At 54.5% G+C, this 18495-nt stretch overlaps 1 protein-coding gene across 1 annotated transcript; it reads left to right on the forward strand.

The window, feature by feature from the left end:
- The first annotated feature begins 103 nt into the window (after positions 1–103).
- SLC22A8 (solute carrier family 22 member 8) lies at positions 104–17585 on the forward strand. Its single transcript, XM_059403457.1, has 11 exons — positions 104–223; positions 935–1300; positions 10676–10779; positions 11332–11486; positions 12160–12328; positions 14311–14434; positions 14628–14743; positions 15676–15890; positions 16596–16704; positions 16849–17052; positions 17141–17585. The coding sequence occupies exons 2-11, from the start codon at positions 965–967 to the stop codon at positions 17238–17240; spliced, it is 1632 nt and encodes a 543-aa protein (XP_059259440.1). The 5' UTR covers positions 104–223; positions 935–964; the 3' UTR covers positions 17241–17585.
- Positions 17586–18495: the final 910 nt, after the last annotated feature.

The raw sequence follows: 18495 nt of genomic DNA on the forward strand, positions 1-18495 counted from the left end.
TGTCCACAGCGCCCTCCCATGCCAGCACCATTAATACTCAGAAGAAAGTCAAACATTAGCCTGAGGAACTTATGCCTTATATAAGTCCCCCTGGGGGCAGGCACAAAAACATCTCCTTGGAGCTGAGCTGCCCCAAGTGCAGCAGCTGCTGCCGGACCCTGGGATTCGGCCACATTCCACCGCCGGCCCCAGCGGAAGGAACTGGGCCCCCACCAGCTACCAGGTAAGGAGGAATGGGGACCCCCGCCCAAGCCCAGGCCCATGTAGGCCCCTGAGAAGCCCCCAGGGCTTCTGGCCTGGCTTCCTTTCTGCGACTGGCCGAGCCCCTTACGCCCTCTGGGACCTGCCTGGGACTCCTTCCACTGCCCCAGTCTGGCGGACCCCGGCCCAGAGGACAGCCGAGAGCCAGAAGGCTTGGGGCTTGGGGAGACTTTCACAGCAGGCGACCTGGGCTCTTCCAAGCCTGTGTCCGCTCAGGGTGAGCAGGGACCTCCCCACCTCCCCCCCCACCACCACCATCTGGCCCCTGTTGCCAATGTCCATGGCCAGGGCCCTGGGGTCCCAGCTGTCCTGTGCCACATGTGCACGTGGCCTGTGTGAGCAGCCTCGTGGAGCACAGGTAAACTTACACACCCAGCCACACGCCCAAGCTCCCACAGCTGCACCTTCCACTCCAGCCTCAAGACACACATCACAGCAGACACCCCATGAACACACACACCTGGACACACGCCGCACCTGCGGTCCTGTGCCTGGACACACCGCTGGGTATGTGCTCACGTATCCACGTGTGGACACACACACCTGAGCCCCACATCTGTACATGTTTATATGCATGCTGTTCCGTGTACCTGGCCCACTGTCCCACGGTGCTCCCACACCTGTCCGCATAGGCACACCAAATTCAAGTGCATACTCCCCTCTCCCTCGCCAGGTGCCTTCCTGCAGCTCTTTTTCATCCACCATGGCCTTCTCTGAGCTCATGGACCGAGTGGGCAGCAAAGGTACCTTCCAGTACCTGAACATGGTCTTGCTGGGCCTCCCAGTCCTGGGCCTGGCCAACCACTACCTGCTGCAGATCTTCACAGCGGCTACGCCGCCCCACCACTGTCGCCTGCCCCCCAACACCTCCGCCGGGCCCTGGGGGCTCCCCAAGGGCCTGGATGGGAAGCCTGAGACGTGCCTCCGTTTCATATATCCGCCCAACACCAGCCTGCCCAACAACACCCAGGGGGCCACGGAGCCATGCCTGGACGGCTGGGTCTATGACCTCCACACCATGGACTCCATTGTGACTGAGGTACGCACAGAGGGGGCCCTTCTTCCTCCACTCGCTCGGGGACGGGACAACAGTCTGGGCTCTAGTCTCCCTGGGACTGGGACCAGAGGCCGGGTCGCTGGGCAGGCAGAGAGGAAGGACCTGGGTGCAGATGCCGACGAACCAGAAAGTTCGGTTTCTTCACGTTCAGAGAGTCGCCAGCCCATTTCTAGGACAAACCCAGTGCTGAGCTCTGAGGATACAGAAGTGCACTGTCTTTGCTACCCAGGGTCCTCAGCCCTGCAGGACATCACCCGAGGAAAGGACCCCATAAAGAAATGTAAATTTACAACTTCAGAGTACTTAGGGCTGTGACCTTAGACTAGGGCTGCCTAGGGCTGGACATGGGGGCAGGGAGGGGCGGTGACGTGAGGATGTGGGGGGGCAGTCCTGGGGGGAACAGTTCCCTGAAGAAGTGACCCTCAAGCTGAGCTAATGTCCTTCAAAAGTTCACCAGGCAACAATGAAAAGGAAGGAAATTGCATCTTGTGTGAAGGTCTAGAGATGGGAGTGTGTGTGGAGGAGGGAGCAGGGCCCAAGGTGACAGGGTTGCCCAGACCTCCCAACCGCCCTCTCCCGCCATGAGTTATGCCTGGGTTCACCTCCCATGCATTCAACCCTTAACTTCTTTCCTGATTCTATGACCTGCCGTCCGGGGAACGACAGAGATACAGAGGTACGTCCGGCCCTCCGCCCTCAGATGAACTGACAGGCTAGTCAGGAGACCGTGGTGCGGGGAGTCGGGGAGAAGAACCAGGAACGGGCATTTTGGGAAGGATCCACAAACCGCCTGGCACATTTTGGTGCTTTGCAGACAGTTGTGATTCTCACCGCGATATCTTGTCGAACGTGATTTTTGCTCCTTCTACAGATCAGAAAGACCAAAACTCAGAGAAGGGAAGTGAGGGTCCAGTATCACACAGCTGGTCGGTCTTGGGGACTGGATTGAAGGCAAACGCTCGCCCCTAAGAGGCACAGAGGGGGGTAGGGGCCCACGGTGCTTGGAAGGAGGAAGGAGGAAGGAGGGAGGAACTGCAGGATTCTAGCGGGATTCCCTGGAGGCTTCCCGGAGGGGGCGTGGCATCTGAGCCCTGAACAGAGAGGCCGCTGTTTTGCCTCATCTGAGAGCTGCACTTCCAACGGTTTGCCCTGCGCCGGTTCTGCACTAAGCGTGCTATAGGTGAGGGCTCCCGGAATCCCAGGCGGCAGCACACGGAGCCTCATCCACAACTTTCCCTGGAATACCTGTGCTTAGGACCTGGCAGAGGTGGGATTTGAACCCAAGACTCTCTAACTTCCTAGTCTGTATAACTGTTTTTCACGTGTTCCGTGAATATTTATTTATACATAAAGCACTTACTACATGCCAGGCCCTGTTCCAAGCACTTGAGAGTTATTAACTTGAGAAATATTCTTCTTTTTTTTTTTTTAAGATTTTTATTTATTTATTTGACAGACAGATCACAAGTAGGCAGAGAGGCAGGCAGAGAGAGAGAGAGGAGGAAGCAAGCAAGCAGAGAGCCCGATACGGGGTTCGATCCCAGGACCCCGGGATCATGACCGGAGCCGAAGGCAGAGGCTTTAACCCACTGAGCCACCCAGGTGCCCAGAGATATTAACACTTCTAGTCTTGTTGACAGCACTGTAAGATAGTTTGTATTATAAGCTCATTTCTCAGATTGGATGGAAAAGACGAAGCCTGGAGGTTAAGGAGCTCCTTCAAGTTCACGCCACGAGCAAAGGGGCAGATTCAGGATCCTAACACGGGCTCCCTTCCCCAGAGCCATGCTCTGAGCTATGACACCCGCTGACTCTAATAACCCTGGGTCATATTATAGTTGCCTTTTCTCCCCTGGGCCAAGCTCAGTGCCTGAAATGCAGCAAACAAACACTTACTAAAAACTATATGCCTACTGCTGAGGACAAAGAGTCACAGTCCACCTGCTCCCTCCTGCCCTCCAGGAACTCAGCTCTAGCAAGAGACAGAGCCACCCCTCGAGGACCCCTGGCCATGCGTGCAACACGCAAGCTTCCTGGGACAGAGATTTCCAGCTGCTTCCCTGTATCCCCAGCAGCTAGAACGGAGCCTGGCCCAGAGGGGGCAGGGGGGCCCAGGAGGGCCAGTTGGAGTCAGCGACACCCCGCTGGGTGTGACCAGGAGAGAGGAAGCAGGCAGGTTGAAGTGGGCAAGCGTGTCCCAGGCCAAAGCAACAGTGTGGGGGGTCAAACGCTTGGTCACAGGAGCAGGATAAGAACAAAGCGGTCAGGATGGCAAGAGACAGGGGAAGGCTAGAGGCGCTAGCTGTGGAGCGTGGAGGCCACCAGACGTGGGGCTGGAGAAGAGGCCGCCCGGCTTAGATGCTAAGGAGAGGGTGTAGCCTCTGTCCCTAGACAGCAGAGAGCCCTCGAAGGGTGTTGAGCAGTAGAGGGGTGTGTTCAGATCACCTTCCCTCTGACGGCAGGACGGAGAGTGTCTGGTGGAGAGTTCTAGTCTAGGAGTAGGAAGACCGGTTCGCAGTTCACCACAAGGATCCAGGGAAATGAGGACCAGTGGAAGGGACAGTGGGAATAGATACCAGAGAGTTTAGGGAGTCAGAATCCATGGGACTTGGGGACGCAACGGACATGGAGGTGAGGGGCAGGGAGGGCATCAAAGATGCCTCAATACTATGAAATTTCCAAATGTATGGGCGACTTGCTGTACAGCTGGCCCCCAGGAAATCAGAGAGGAGGAGTGAAAGCCACCATCCCTGTCTGTCCTCTGAAAACACGGAAGCTAGCTGGAGGGACAACAATCAAGCAGGAAGCAGTGACATAACCATCATCGCTACACCTGACTGTGGGCTTTCCCCATGCCTCAGGACCGGCCTTTATTAACCCCTTCAATCTTCACAACAACCCTGAGGCTGGCACCTTAATTGTCCCGTTAGTACAGCAGAGCAAACAAAAGCACAGGCACCACCATCAATGGTGGAGCTGGGACGTGAAGCAGGGCAGGCAATGGGGCTCCTTAAGGCTGCATAACCCCACCCACAGTCGGTCCCTCTGACCGAGCACCCTGTGGCCCCAGTGGGCTGCTGTTCAAGAGCCCCCTCCCTGGCTGGTGGCTTCCTCCTGGACAGGGAATGTAGGTCCTCGACCCATCTTGTTTTTTCCCCCCTTAAGACTTATTTATTTTGAGAGAGAGCATGATTGGGAGGGGCAGAGGGAGAAGGAAAGAGAAACTCAAGCAGACTCTAGGCTGAGCGCAGAGCCCAACGCAGGGTTGGATCTCACAACCCTGAGATGACAACCTGAACAGAAACCAAGACTCAGACGCTTAACCCAGGGCGCCACCTAGGCGCCCCTCCAAACATCTTTTGCATCCCTGCGCCAGGAGCACAGGAAGGGCTCAGCGGATGCTGAACCAAGGCCAAGGCCATGCCTGGCAGAGGCCCTCAGGGGGTCTCGGATCCTGCTGACTGCTGGCAAGTGGCTTCCCCTCCAGGGAGCCTGGCGAAGAACAGAGGTTGCAGGTCTTGTCCTTGGTCAAGCATCCGTTCACGTCTGTGCCAGCCAAGTGCCCAGACACCATTCCAGCCCTTGGGGGGAAGGAGGGGCATCTGCATCCCGACAAACGCAGGGGTTCACCAGTCCTCAGGGTACTGTACCCTCTTCTGGGTCGGCCTGGCTCCCTGACTCAGCAAGGAGTCCCTGCCCAGCTGGGAAAATGTCCGTGGCCAGACCCAGCGATTTGCTGGTTACCAGCACAGTGATTTTTCTGTTGGCCGCTCCATCTGGGGCAAATCCGTCCTCCACCTGCCTGCGGTGGGGCGAGCAGGATTCAGTTCCCCATGGGGCGGGGGTAAAACCGTGGCGGGGCCTTACCTAGAGGTGGGTCTCTGGAGCGGAGGCAGGGTCTGGATGTGCCAGCCCCGGTACGGAAGGTGGTAATAAGGGTGTGTGGCACCTGACTCAGTGACCCTAGTTAGCGGAGGCCAGGGGCCACCCCCCTGACCAACCGCGTGTGCTCGTGATCCAGGGTCAAGCAACAGAGTTCATATCCTGACTCTGCCCTGTACTAGGAATCTCATGAGGCCAGAAGTCTCAGTTTGCTCATCCATAAAACGGAAGAACAGAGCAAGGGTGAGCCCGACAGGAGACCACGCAAGGCCCCTGTGGAGCCTTCAGCTATAATGTCTGTGGCCTCTGTGGCTGTTGCCCTCACTATTATGGCTAATAGAGGTGTCCTGAGATTAGAGGGGATGTCCCCACCAGAAGAGCAGGGGAACCTCCAGGAAAAGGGAAATCAGCTGTCACAGCACTTCCCAGCTCCCCTGAGCAGCTTAGCCACACTCCACGGCTTTCACTGAGCCCTCCCCTCGTGGAAACAGCAAGCCTGAGTGTGGGTCCCCACTCCACTCTCACAGCCCATGACTTGGGGCATCAGCCCCCCTCTCCGCCTCAGTTCCTGCATCTGCATAACAAGATAACAAGGAACTTCCCTCCCAGAGGAGGAGGCGCAGGTGGGGAGGACTGTTGGCCAGGATGGGAGTGAGCACAGGGCAGGGTCCAGCCAGAGTGGAGGGAGTCTCCCTCCCCCGCTGATCCCCTAAGCCTTCCTGGCAGAGGCGACCACACATTCCTTTCTCTGAGTTCCGCAGAGATAAGGTTGGAATTTTTCAGAAAGAGCTTTACCAGGACATTAAGAGGAAACAAAGGCCTTTCTTTCAAGTCTGGCAAGTGTGGGGAGCATGGATTGTGGGCTCTGGGTTCCCTGGAGGGGAGCTGTGGCCCGCAGCTCCCACACGACTGAACCTCGGTCCTGTGGGTGCCCAGCTCAGTCTGGGGGTCCAAGTGGGCCCCTCCGATTCCTCTCTGGGCCTTGAGCTTTCCTGTTCTGTCACCAGTACCTGCCTGTAGGTCTGGCAACACGACGAGGAAAAGGGCATGATGACAAGCTCAAAGGCAGAGAGGAACACACACAGTGTAACCCGACTAAAACCACAGACCACATGTGGCCCAGCCTGTGCATGGAGTCAAAGTCAAAGGAACATAAACCACACACCCTCAACCCCTTTGAGACTAACCGAGCCTTCAGCCTTCTCAAGGGTCTTCTACAGCTAACCACACAGAAGCTTGCCCCAAATGTCTCTAGGTATCTTCCCTCCCCCCCAGAATTCCAGGATGCCTTTAAAAATCTCTTCAGTTCTCTCTATTTCTGGTTCCCTCATGGCCAGACTCTTCCATCCCCAATCCCCTTCCCATCACCACCTACCAAGCCCACAGGTACTTCAAACATGCAGGAACCACACAGTGTATCTGTTTCCTAGAATTTCCATATCAAAGTGCCACAAATAGGGTGGCTTAAAATAACAGAAATCTATTGTCTCACAGCTCTGGAGACCAGAAGTCCAAAATCAAGGTGTAGGGATGCTCTCTCCCAAGGCTCTAGGGAGGATTCCTTTCTTGCATCTTCTAATTTCTGATGATTGTCCGTGAGGCTTGGTGTCCCTTGGCTTATCTAATCTCTGCTTCCATTGTCCAAGACGTCCTCCCTATGTGTCTGTAACTTCTCTTCTTATAAGAACACCAGTCACAGAGGGTTAAGGGCCCAGACCTACCCCAAGACGGCCTCATCTTCACTAATCATATCTGCCACAATGCGATTTTCAAATAAGGTCACATGCTGAGGCACTAGGGGTTAGAACTCCAGACTAACTTTTCACGGGACACCATTCAACCCATAGCAGTTACACGTTCCAGATCCGAGCCCCATGGATTTGTGCTGATCTGCAGGGCAACCCTGGCCACAGTTTTATCATCAACTCCAATGAGTTTTATTAACCATGAAATCTCTGGGAACAACTAAGTGTGCATTTGAAACCCAAGATTTTTTTAATGTCTAACCACAAAGCTCATGTTCTAAGCTTTAAACCCTCATTTCACCATTCCCTAGTAGACAGTTTGCCATAGACGTTTTTCCAGCCTAATTGTGAAGTTTTTCAGTCCTTCCTGCTGACACGGGATTATACATCCTATGTTTATAGCCTAGACACTCTCCATCCTGACATATGCTCATTGTGGCAAAGCAAAACTCTCCTCCAGGTGGTATCTGGAATGTGGACCATATGACCTCTCATTTCGACATCAGCATATCTTAACCACTAAGGTTCTCCCTCTCTCTGTTCTTCCTGTAGAATGCTCACTCCTTCAATCCCACCTATATTTACTGAGTGCCTACTATGTGCCAGGCACCGTCCTAAGCAAGGGAAGTACAGTTGTGACCAAAACAGACGAAACACTGTACCCTCATCAAGATGACGGTCTTGAGGGAGAAATAAACACACAAAAAGGAACTGTGTGTTATAGCTTATGGTACAAATGCTATCGAGAAAATAAAGTGGGGTGGAGTAATGTAGACTGGGAGTTACGATTTTAAATAGGGTGGTCAAGGAGGCTCTCGTTGAGAAGATGATGTTTGCGCAAAGGTCTGCGAGAGGTGGAGAAGCAAGTCAAGTGGCTCTCTGAAGGGAGAACTTTCCAGGCAGAGAAAATGCCATATGCCAAGACTCTGAGGTGCCTGAGATGTCCGAGGAACAGCAGGAAGACCAACACCAGTGGAGTCTGTGGAGGACGTGTAGTAGCCAATGAGAGCAGAGAGGGAACAGGGATAAGTCTGCTCATCCTGCAGCGATTTATGGGCCATTATAAGGATTCAGGCTTGTTTTAAACATGAGTCAAAGCCCATTCTAGGAATGGTGTTTCCTTACACGGCTCAGCTTTCAAGTAGAAACTGGCTCGTGACCATTATTCTAATGCATACCTCACCGCAAGTAGTGTGGTAGAAACCAAGACGCGGCAATCTAGTCTCAGACCATACAGAAGGGCAACAGCCTTAAACTAATCCAAATGGGCCTGACATTGACCCTCTCAGGATCCAAGCAGAAAGATTTGTTCTTGAGACACTAAATAACATGGAGGTTGGGGGGGAGGGAATCAAGTGTCCATCTACAACTTCTGGTGGGATGTATCAGGATAGACTATGCTGCCATAACGAAAGGGTCAATGATAATTCAATGGCTTGCAGGTCATAGACGTGGTTCTCTTTCTCATGCAAGAGTTCTAAGGTGGGAATTTCAGGTCGATGGGTGACTCTGCCCCATAGGGTCATTCAGGGACCCAGACTAACAACAGTTTTGCCATCTTCAACACATGACTTCCTGAGTCATTCTAGTTGTCACCATTCCCATCAACAGGAAGAGGGGAGACAATCAAGTCCAGACCAATGCTTCTCCCTTAATCAAACGAGGTGGAAGTAATAAGCATTTCTTCCGCTCCATTGCACTGTCAAGAACATGCCCCCACTCAGAGAATGGGTCACCTGAGAAATGTGCTTACTGTGGAAGGGGTGGGGTGTGAATGAAACTAGCCGGGTGCTAGGTCTTTACTTCAGATTTTCCTAAAGCAGTTTTCCACAGCATGCCACAATGTACCAGAAGTTTCTCCAGGCACCCTCTGGTGTACTCCTCCTCACACCCCTCACTTCCTCCTTCACCCTTTGCCCTCCCACCATGCCACACACATACCCTGAAGCCTCCCTTCTCAACCAGAAGAGCCCATTGGGTTTGCTGGCCATGTTGGGCTGCCTGGAGATAGCTGACCTGGAGTCTTCATCCACCCCATCCCCCTCACTTCCAGCAGAGGAATGTGGACAGGGCTCCCTGGGACGTATGGTTTCTCGCCCACACTGTTTCACTTCCAAAACATTCTTGTGAGGCATTTCTACTGAATAAAATTCTCCACTTCATTACACAAGTAGTTCAGGACGGCTAGACAAAGGGTGCATGTTGGGGATTAGCAGAGATTAGGCCAGACAGGTAGGCAGAGGCGAGAGCATGAGGGCTTTCTAAATCTGTGTTAACAGAGCTTTCTCCTTACCCAAAGGGCAGGAGGAAGCCAGGGAGTCCTTTAGGCAAGACAGGAACCTGACCTGAGAGGGGTTTTAGGAAGCCATTCAGGTTAGCAGGGGAAGCAAGGACAGGAGGAACTGAAATCGAAGGCTGGGAGACCTGTCCGAAGATCGCCACAGTGATCATCAGCAGGCCTCAGTCTCTTTATCTCTAGAATGGGGATGATGACGGTCGTCATGCCCCATCATGAGGTTGTTGTGGGAACTGAAGAAGTTAAAGCTTGGGAAGTGTTTCCTTACAGCAGTGCCTGGTGCATTGTAAGCCTTCCATAAAAATCGGCCATTATTATTAATCTTGCACTAAGATATTAGTAGAGATAGAAGAATCCAGATTCCAGAAATATTCAAAAGTTAGAAACTGGAGGATGGCATGGGGATGCACTGAAGAAGATGAGGCAAAGGACAGGCTCCCAGTCCGCGAACCGTGGGTGACAAGTCTTATGACTCTGAGGTGACCGTGAGACATCATCGAGGTAGAATTTTCAAGAAGGCAGCTGAACTGACTGTTCTCCGGGCCAGAAGAGAGGTTGGGCTGAAGATACGGGTTGGAGTGAGTCTTCCTCATAAAATAGACACTGAAGCCAGAGGAGCAGGTGATGCTCCACTCAGGAAAATGGATAAAAAGAGAGAAAGCTCCAGAAAGAGTCTTAGGGAATCTTTAAGAGAGAAAGGAGCCCATGGAGGAAGAGGAGTGGTAAATAGGGAGAGAGAGACCAGAGGGAGGGAGAGGTCAACATCAGCAGCATCAGGGCAGGCCAAGCTATAGAAGGTTCCAGTGCGCTTAGTGAAAAAGACCTCACGGCGACTCTGGTGAGCATAGTGACAGTGGAGTGGTGGGGGCGGACTAGAGCAATGAGCAGAAGATGAGGCCAGGCTGAGAGCAAGTTTAGCTTCTCTTCCAAAAGATTCAGCTTTGAAGGGAAGGGGGAACCGAAAGCGAATGTGGACCTGAAGGAGCGATCTCAGAGACACAGACAGATGTGGGACGGAGCCAGGTGTCAGCCACAGAGCCGTGCCCGCATGGAGGAGAGGGAGAGAGCTAAGCTGCAGGCCGGCCCTGACCTTGCAGCACGGGGTGCAGGCGAGTTGGGAGGGGACGAGCGCAGGAGTTGAGAACATACCTGGAAGCGACAGCTAAGCAGACTCTACAAGCCCCTGACGGGCCACATACACTGGAGAGGAACTGTCATTGCACCCCAGGGGTCAGGGACCCAAAGAGCCACAGGCAGACCCAAGGGGCCCCGGGCTGGGCTGAACACAGAGCTGGCGCCTGGGAGGGGGGTCCAGGTTCAGGGAAGTCTGGTGAGGACGCCAGGAGCGGGCCGGCACCGTGGGGCTCCGGCAGAGCTTGGCTGGGAGGGCCGGTCTGGACCGAGCCAGGCTGGCACGACCTTTCTCCTGCGCAGTGGGACTTGGTGTGTGACTCCAGAAGACTGAAAGAGGTGGCCCAGTCTGTCTTCATGGCGGGGATACTGATTGGGGGGATCGTGCTGGGAGACCTGTCGGACAGGTGAGACACGGGGGCCTCTGGAGGGGAGGCGGCACAACCTACGGGGACATCCCACCTCACTCTGACCACCTATGCACTGCCCCCAAAGAGGCAAAGAACTGGGGGAAGCAGGAAGGACCGTCCCTGGTCTGTGGCCTTGGGCATGTCCCAATCCTGCTGGGGTGCAGCCTTCCCTCTGCCCCAAAGCCCTCACAACCGGAGTCTTCCCACCTCCTCAGACCCTGGGAAAGCCTCGAGGTTTTCCGATACGGTATAGAGGCTGTGTGGCCGTGGAGGCGGGTGCATGGACTCTTTGGAAGTGGGAAGTCCCTTGATCTCTGCTCAGGTCACTGAGCTGGGGCGGGGAGGCGATCACTCATTAACTTGAAACTGTAACTGCCAGCCTTCAACAAAATAGCAATTACCAGTCAGGCTCTGTCTAAAGAGGGGATTACATGCCCTGCCCAGCCCTTGGGGAGGTGGGGGGTCCGACCCTTTGCCCTGAGGCCTGCAGAGTCATGTCTCACCTAGCTCACCGGGCTAACTTGGTCCTTCCACTCGTCTGAGCTCCAGGTTTGGCCGGAAGCCCATCCTGACCTGTAGCTACCTGCTGCTGGCGGCCAGCGGTTCCGGCGCAGCCTTCAGCCCCAACCTCTCCATCTACACCATCTTCCGCTTCCTGAGCGGCTGGAGTATCTCGGGCATTGTTCTGAGTACCACCATCTTGAGTAAGCCACAGGGGGAAGGAGCAAGGGAGCAGGAGTCGGGGGACCCCAGCCTGAAGCCAAGGGCCTGGCTCAACGCAGGTTCGCTGTGACCTTGGTCGCCTAAGGTGCTGCCCCTCTCAGGATCTCAGAGGCCCCCTCTGAGCATAAGGACAACATCAATCCACAACGAGGACCCCACCCCACCCCCGGGCCAGACACTCTTGGGGGGATGCCATCCCATTCCGTCCACACACACAAGGAGGCCACACTGTTGTCCTGATTTTACAGATAAGGACATTGAAGCAAAATGAGGGAAGTCGTTTGCCTCTAGAGAGACACTCAAGAGTGTGGGCTTGGAGGTGGGGTGGGGGTGCCTGGCTGGCTCAGCGGATAGAGCATGTGACTCGATTTCAGGGTTGTGAGTTCGAGCCCCATGTTGGGCATAGAGATTACTTAAAAATAATTAAAAAAAAAAAAAAAAAGACTGTGGGCTTGGAAGTCAGAAAGACCTAAGTTTGAGTCCTACCTTCCTGAGCCTTAGTCACAGCATCTGTAAAACGGGGGCGATGAAGCCTTAGGATCAAGGTCAGGTCAAGCAGCTGATGGGATGGTGGGCAGGAGCTGGTGCCCCTCCATCCGGAGGTGGCCCAGGGCCCAACACAATCTTAATCTGGTCCTTGGGCTCCTCCTGCAGATGTCGAGTGCGTCTCCATCCAGATGCGGGCCATCATGTCAACTTTAATGGGTTACTTCTATACCTGTGGCCAGTTCATTCTGCCTGGCCTGGCCTATGCCATCCCCCAGTGGCGCTGGCTACAGTTAACCGTGTCCATTCCCTTCTTCGTCTTCTTCCTGTTGTCCTGGTATGTGGCCCTCTCCTCTACCTCTTACCTCTCCCTCCTTAACGCCCGCGGGGGCCAAACAGGGGGAGACCGTGTCTGACTAGGCTGGTGGACTCTCTCCCAGGACACCTCTGTCCCGGATTTGGGAAGGGCAATCCAGGGAGGAGGAATTAATCCACAAAGGTGTGCGGCAGGACCAGGTGTCTGGGGGGCACTCAGTGGACGAAGGGGCCAAGTTGAGAGGCACAGGGTCAGGCTGTGGACAGAATAGAAAGCCAAGGAGCCTCAGCTTCGTGTGGAGGGAGAGAGAATGAACGTGTCTGTGGTGTCGAAAGGCCTGACCGAGCTTCTGTTTGTGACCCAAGGACCGACCCAAGTGGGTGGAGATTAAAGGAGACACATGACTGTGTGGGCAGGAGGAGCCTCAGGAGCAAGTCTGAGAGGCATTTTGAAGGACAAATCCACAGGATTTGGGGACTTCTAGATTTGAGGTAGAAAGGAGAGGAAAGCCCAAACTGGGGAACTGGGAGAATCGAAGTATCTGGAATCAAAGACCCCAAATAGGTCAAGGGCTCACTATCATCACATCGAAGCTAAGGACATGTTGAAAATAGGAAAACTCCAAAGTGTAACTTGTTTTCTGTTTTTTAAGTAGGCTCCATGCTGGGCATGGAGCCCGGTGTGGAGCTTGACCTCAGGATCCTGAGATCAAGATATGAGCTGGGATCCAGGGTCCGATGTTTAACTGACACAGAGTGACACTTTACTGAGCGCTTCCTGTGTGCAAGGCCCTGTTCTAGGAGTCCCCTTAAATCATCCGGATCCTCATGACCTCTCTGTATGAAGGAGGCATCACTGTCCCATTTGACAGATGAGGGAACAGAGGCTCAGAGAAGTAAAGCCATCCCCCAGGGTTACACAAAAAGACATAGAAGAGGGACAGACCTCCATTTGAAAATGAGAGTAGATTCTTATAGAAGGGGATGGACAGGTGCTCCAAGGGTCCAGGGTAGAGCCCGGGAATGTTCACAGCCTGGGATGAGAGAAGACAGGGACCAAAGAGCAGCAGAGTGTCAGCAGGGAACAGTCGAGAGCTCAGGCCCCTTCTCCCTGGGACTTGGGACAAGCCTCACCCACTCTGAGCTCCAAGATCTTCCTAGGCAAAATGAAGATAGTAACGCCTGTCATCCAGGGTCATGGGGGCCTGGTCCACAGGAAGGCTCACTGATGGGGAGCCACTGTTCCTCTTGTTGGGGAGAGGAGGACGGAGTCTGGTCCTTGGTGCCTATGGTGGCCACAGCCACAGCTGACACCCCTCAGACAGGGCTTTTTAAAAATATCATTCCTTCTTCCCCACGCCTCCTTCTCCTCTATTTCTCTTTGCCTAGTGACACTCAGGGTCTGCTCAGGGTGAACCAAGCCCAAAAGTACAGCCTAGAGGTGAGGAATGTGAGGTCGGCTTCCCACTCGCCGATCCCAGGACCTCATGCTGTGCTCCTACTCCAGCAGAATTGGTCCTCTGCCTCAAACCCGTCCTCTAGGCCATAACCCTAACCTGAGCCACCTTCTCAAGCTGCCCCAGGACCGAAGCCCTGCCCCTTCTTCGCCCTGGGAGGTGGCCCAAGAAGGGCTGGGGAGGAGGATATACAGGAACGTCCAGCTGTCTAGCTTTGAACATGCCGTCCATTCCCCAGGATCCACCTGCCTTGGCCCAGGACCAAGGCTCCTAGCTAAGGAAGATACCCAACGATAACAAGTAGCCAGGTAGGGGGCAGAGGAAAGGCTCTTCTGGAAAGGGAAGAAGAGAATGCTAGAATTTGTGCTGGCAGCAGGCAGCCCAGGTGCAAAGCTTGGCCAAGTTTAAATTCCATGAAATCTGCAGTACAACAGCTTGGGTTTCTGGACCTCCTGTCCTGGGCCCTGTTGATGCTGGTGTTCTTCTGGCCCCACCAAAAAGGCTCTGGCGTGGTGGGGAGTCACTGTGACTTGGTTCTGGCACCCAGGTGGATACCAGAGTCTGTACGCTGGGTGGTCCTGTCTGGAAAATTCTCAAAGGCCCTGAAAATACTCCGGTGGATGGCTGCCCTCAATGGCAAGAAGGAAGAAGGAGAAAAACTCAGCGTGGAGGTAGGAGCCAAGAGGGATTACAGTCTGGACCAGGAACCCTCCTCTTGCCTCTGTTTCCCTGATTCCAAGCCAACATCACATCCAATGCCCCAGGAAAAGTCTTCTAGAGACACCAGGCCTGCACCTCCCTCCCTCCTTCCTCTGGCCCAGCAGCCAATCACTAATGGCACCCCTCTCTTTCCTCTGCCCCAAGGATCTCAAATTCAGCATGCAGAAGGAGATCTCCTTGGCCAAGGCCAAGTACAGCATGGCTGACCTCTTCCGGACGCCCAACCTGCGCCGTGTGACCTTCTGTCTTTCTCTGGCCTGGTAACGTACCACACCTCGTTGCTCACACCCGCGCATCTCTGCCAAACAGGAGCGATGAACAAGGCTTCCAGCAGGTTCTCCAAAGGGGAAGGCCTAGGGTACTTGCAAGAGGAGTCAAGAGATCCCCTCCCTGGGCTGCCACAGCCCAGCCCCAACCCTGGAAATAAATCTCCTGTGTCCCAGCCACACACCTAGTCCCGGCCATCAGTGTCTGCTTCCCCGTCAGGTCATGCCCACCCCACCCACAAGGCAAATACTCCAAACCCCTTCCCCACTCACAGCTCCCATCCCTGCTATGTCCATTGCCCCATTCTCTGCCTTTCCACCACCGCCCCCACTGGCCCAGCTCTGCCCTCTGGGACCACACGAAGCAAGGCTGGCCCTCACAGCCTGAAGACAGAAATTACGCTTCTCCGAGTCATCTCTTCTATCTGACATTCTACAGCTCCTGCAAAGCCCTCTCCGTGACCTGGTTCAGAGACCCTCCTTTATCTCCACATGAATAGGGTCCATATGTCCAAGGACTTCAAAAGAGATCCCACGATTGTGAGAGGGAAAGAGGAAGCGTCTGACCCAGGCACACAGCTTGACTCTCACTTCTCCCATTCTAGATGTTCAACTATTACACAACCAAGAGGGACCATTTCCTACCTCCTTTGGTCTCCCAGAGTCTCACCAGTCCTGATATTCTCTAGAGTCAATTATATGAATCTTTGCCACCACACCCTAGACCGTGCTCTTGTCAGACATAACGAATCCATCCCAGCACTGAGCCCTGCACAATCTCAGAGAGCTCTCTGAGCAGCCTGTACCGATCAGCTGCGGTTGGGATAAGAAATGAAACTATTCATCTTCCCGATGACCCCGTGACCAGTGTAGGGAGAGACCCCAGTCTAGTGGCAGGCACCAACCAATCACTCTCTTCCCCTCAGGTTTTCCACTGGTTTTGGCTACTACAGTCTGGCTATGAGTGTGGAAGATTTTGGAGTCAATCTCTACATCCTCCAGCTCATCTTTGGTGGGGTCGACATCCCGGCCAAGTTCATCACCGTCCTCTCCATGAACCATCTGGGCCGACACATCACCCAGGCGGGTGCTCTACTCCTGGCAGGAGGGGCCATCCTGGCTATCATCTTTGTGCCCTCAGGTGAGAAGCCAGGACTAAGCCAGAGCCCTCTGAAAGCAGCCCAACGTGTTTGTGGGCAACACAGGCTGCCACCGACTGGAAAGTGGGCTGCCTGGGATCCCAATTCTGCTGGCTCTGCCCCTAATTCTCTGTGTTACCTTGAGCAGGTCCCTGAAACTCTCTGGGGCTCACGTTTCTCATCTAGAAAATGACTCATTTGGGCTAGATGATACCAAAGCTCCTTTCCAGATCTGACCCAGCCTGGGCAAAGTATGGTGGTGTCTGGCCAGTGTGAGGGATCGCTCTGGGATGGAGCATGGTCTGCCTGACATCGCTAAGCGGAAGGCGAGCTGGCATGTGAAAACCACGGAGCTCAGCGCTCAGGGGAGACCCCACAAACTACTCCCACCACGACCTTGGAAAAGCCATGTTTATATAGACGTTTGTGTGTTGATACACCCATATCCTCCCAAAGGAACGTGAGCTATTTTAGGACCAGCATATATACAACAAAATATGGGAGAAGGAAATCAGAGCCGGGGAAAACATGGATGCAGCAGGACAGCCCGCAAAGCACTAGAAACAGCAGAGGGGCTCTTACTCAAATTTGAATTAGATCTGAGCTTTCCAACAGTCAAAGCAAAAAGGGAGACAAAGTCTGCCGAGGAGGGAAAGCACTCGGGTGCTTCTGAGGCAAAGACCCGTCACCTTTTCTTCCCTCTGTAGACTTGCCAACGCTGAGGACAGTCCTGGCTGTGTTTGGGAAGGGCTGCCTGTCCAGCTCGTTCAGCTGCCTCTTCCTCTACACGACCGAGCTATACCCCACGGTCATCCGGTAGGTGCTGGGCTTGGGGCTGACCCAGCCAAAGGATATGGGGTCAGGTGGGATTGTGGCATCCTCCCGCCCCTGCCCAGGGGTCCCACAGCTGTCCTTTAAGACCCACACAGGCTGCCAATCCGTGCCCTGGATTCTCCCAAGGCAAACAGGTATGGGCGTAAGCAACATGTGGACCCGTGTGGGAAGCATGTCGGCCCCACTGGTGAAAATCACGGGGGAGTTACAGCCCTTCATCCCCAGTGTTATATTTGGGACCGTCACCCTCCTTGGAGGCAGTGCCGCCTACTTCCTGCCTGAGACCCTCAATCGGCCCTTGCCAGAGACTATCGAAGACGTGGAAAACTGGTCAGTCCCTTGCCTCTGGTCCCACTGGAACTCCTCATTGGGGAAGCAGGTCCCGACCGGCAGCTTTTCCTGAGCTCTCTTTCCCTAGGTCCTGGCAGGCAAAGAAACCAAAGCAGGAACCAGAAGCAGAGAAAGCATCCCAGAAGATCCCTCTGCAGCCTTGTGGACGGGGCCGGGACCCCAGCTGAAGACAGCAGAGCCCTCCTTTCCCTGCCCTTCCGAAACGAATCCTAGCCAGGTCTTCGCCTGCCTCTGGGCTCTGGGGGCACCTTGGGAGGCCCTGAGTAGGTCCATGCTCCAGCCCAAAGGGAACCCTTCCCATTCCCTACCCTTGTCCTCATCCTCCCTCAGCCGAGGCCATGTCATTCTTCTGTCCAGCCCTTCCCCACAGGCCACCTTCCCCCACTGACCCAGCCCCCTTCCCTGAAGTCCCCTCCAGCTCCCTGGCTCAATCTTAAACAAAGACAGCTTCCCTTTCTTGCTCCCCACCCCTTCCTTCGCTGGAAACGTTCAATAAATGGCAATGAACTCAGGCCACCATGCTCAGGAGTGGGGGAAGCAGGGAGAAGGGAGCTGGCCGCCACGCAGACACATGCAATACATAACCATCCACTGGGACTTATGTGTCACATGCAGGGTTGGGCACACGGGTACAGAGAGGCTGGGCTGATGGGAACCCGTGTGCACGTGTACAAGTGCACAGAGCTGCATATACACCAGGTCTGCTCAGGTTGCAACAATACGCCACAGGCAGACCACATAAACAACAAACATTTCTTTCTTCCAGTTCTAGACACTGGGAAGTTCAAGATCAAGGCGCTAGCAGACTCAGTCTCCGGTGGGAGCCCTCCTCCTGCCGTGCAGACGTCCACCTTCTTATTGTGTCCTCACTTGGCGGGGACAGTGAGAGAGAAGCAAGGTTTCTGCTGTCTCTTCTTCTGAGAACACTAGTCCCACCATGATGCCCTCCCCCATGACCTCATCTATCCCCAGTTACCTTCCGAAGCCCCCACCTCCAATTACCATCACACTGGAGGCTGGAGCATCAACATGCAAATTTGAGCAAGGACCCAATATTGTCCATAGCAAGTCCTGTGCTTGGAAGTACCCTGTGGGCAAGTACGTGTCCCAGCATGCGTGTGAGCAGAGGACAAGACAAGCCCAGAGCCGCTGCAGGCAGAAGCCAGCACTGCTCCAGTCCCCATCCAATCCATCTGCTTGCCCCAGGTCTCTGATCCATGGCCCAGACCCAGGCCCCTGGACAGCTCTGTGTCGTGTGTACATGCGAAAAGCGTAGCCATAACCAAGGGCCACCATTGTCACTCTGTTCCCTGAGTTCCCTCCAATCCCAGCAGGAAGTCAATCCTCCCACTGGGGCTGTGCACCCAGTCCAAAGGAAAGCGCCTTTGGATGTTTTGCCCCTCAGGTCTCCTCCACCCATTC

The sequence above is a fragment of the Mustela nigripes genome, chromosome 1 (assembly GCF_022355385.1).
Source record: "Mustela nigripes isolate SB6536 chromosome 1, MUSNIG.SB6536, whole genome shotgun sequence".
Taxonomy (NCBI): Eukaryota; Metazoa; Chordata; class Mammalia; order Carnivora; family Mustelidae; genus Mustela; species Mustela nigripes.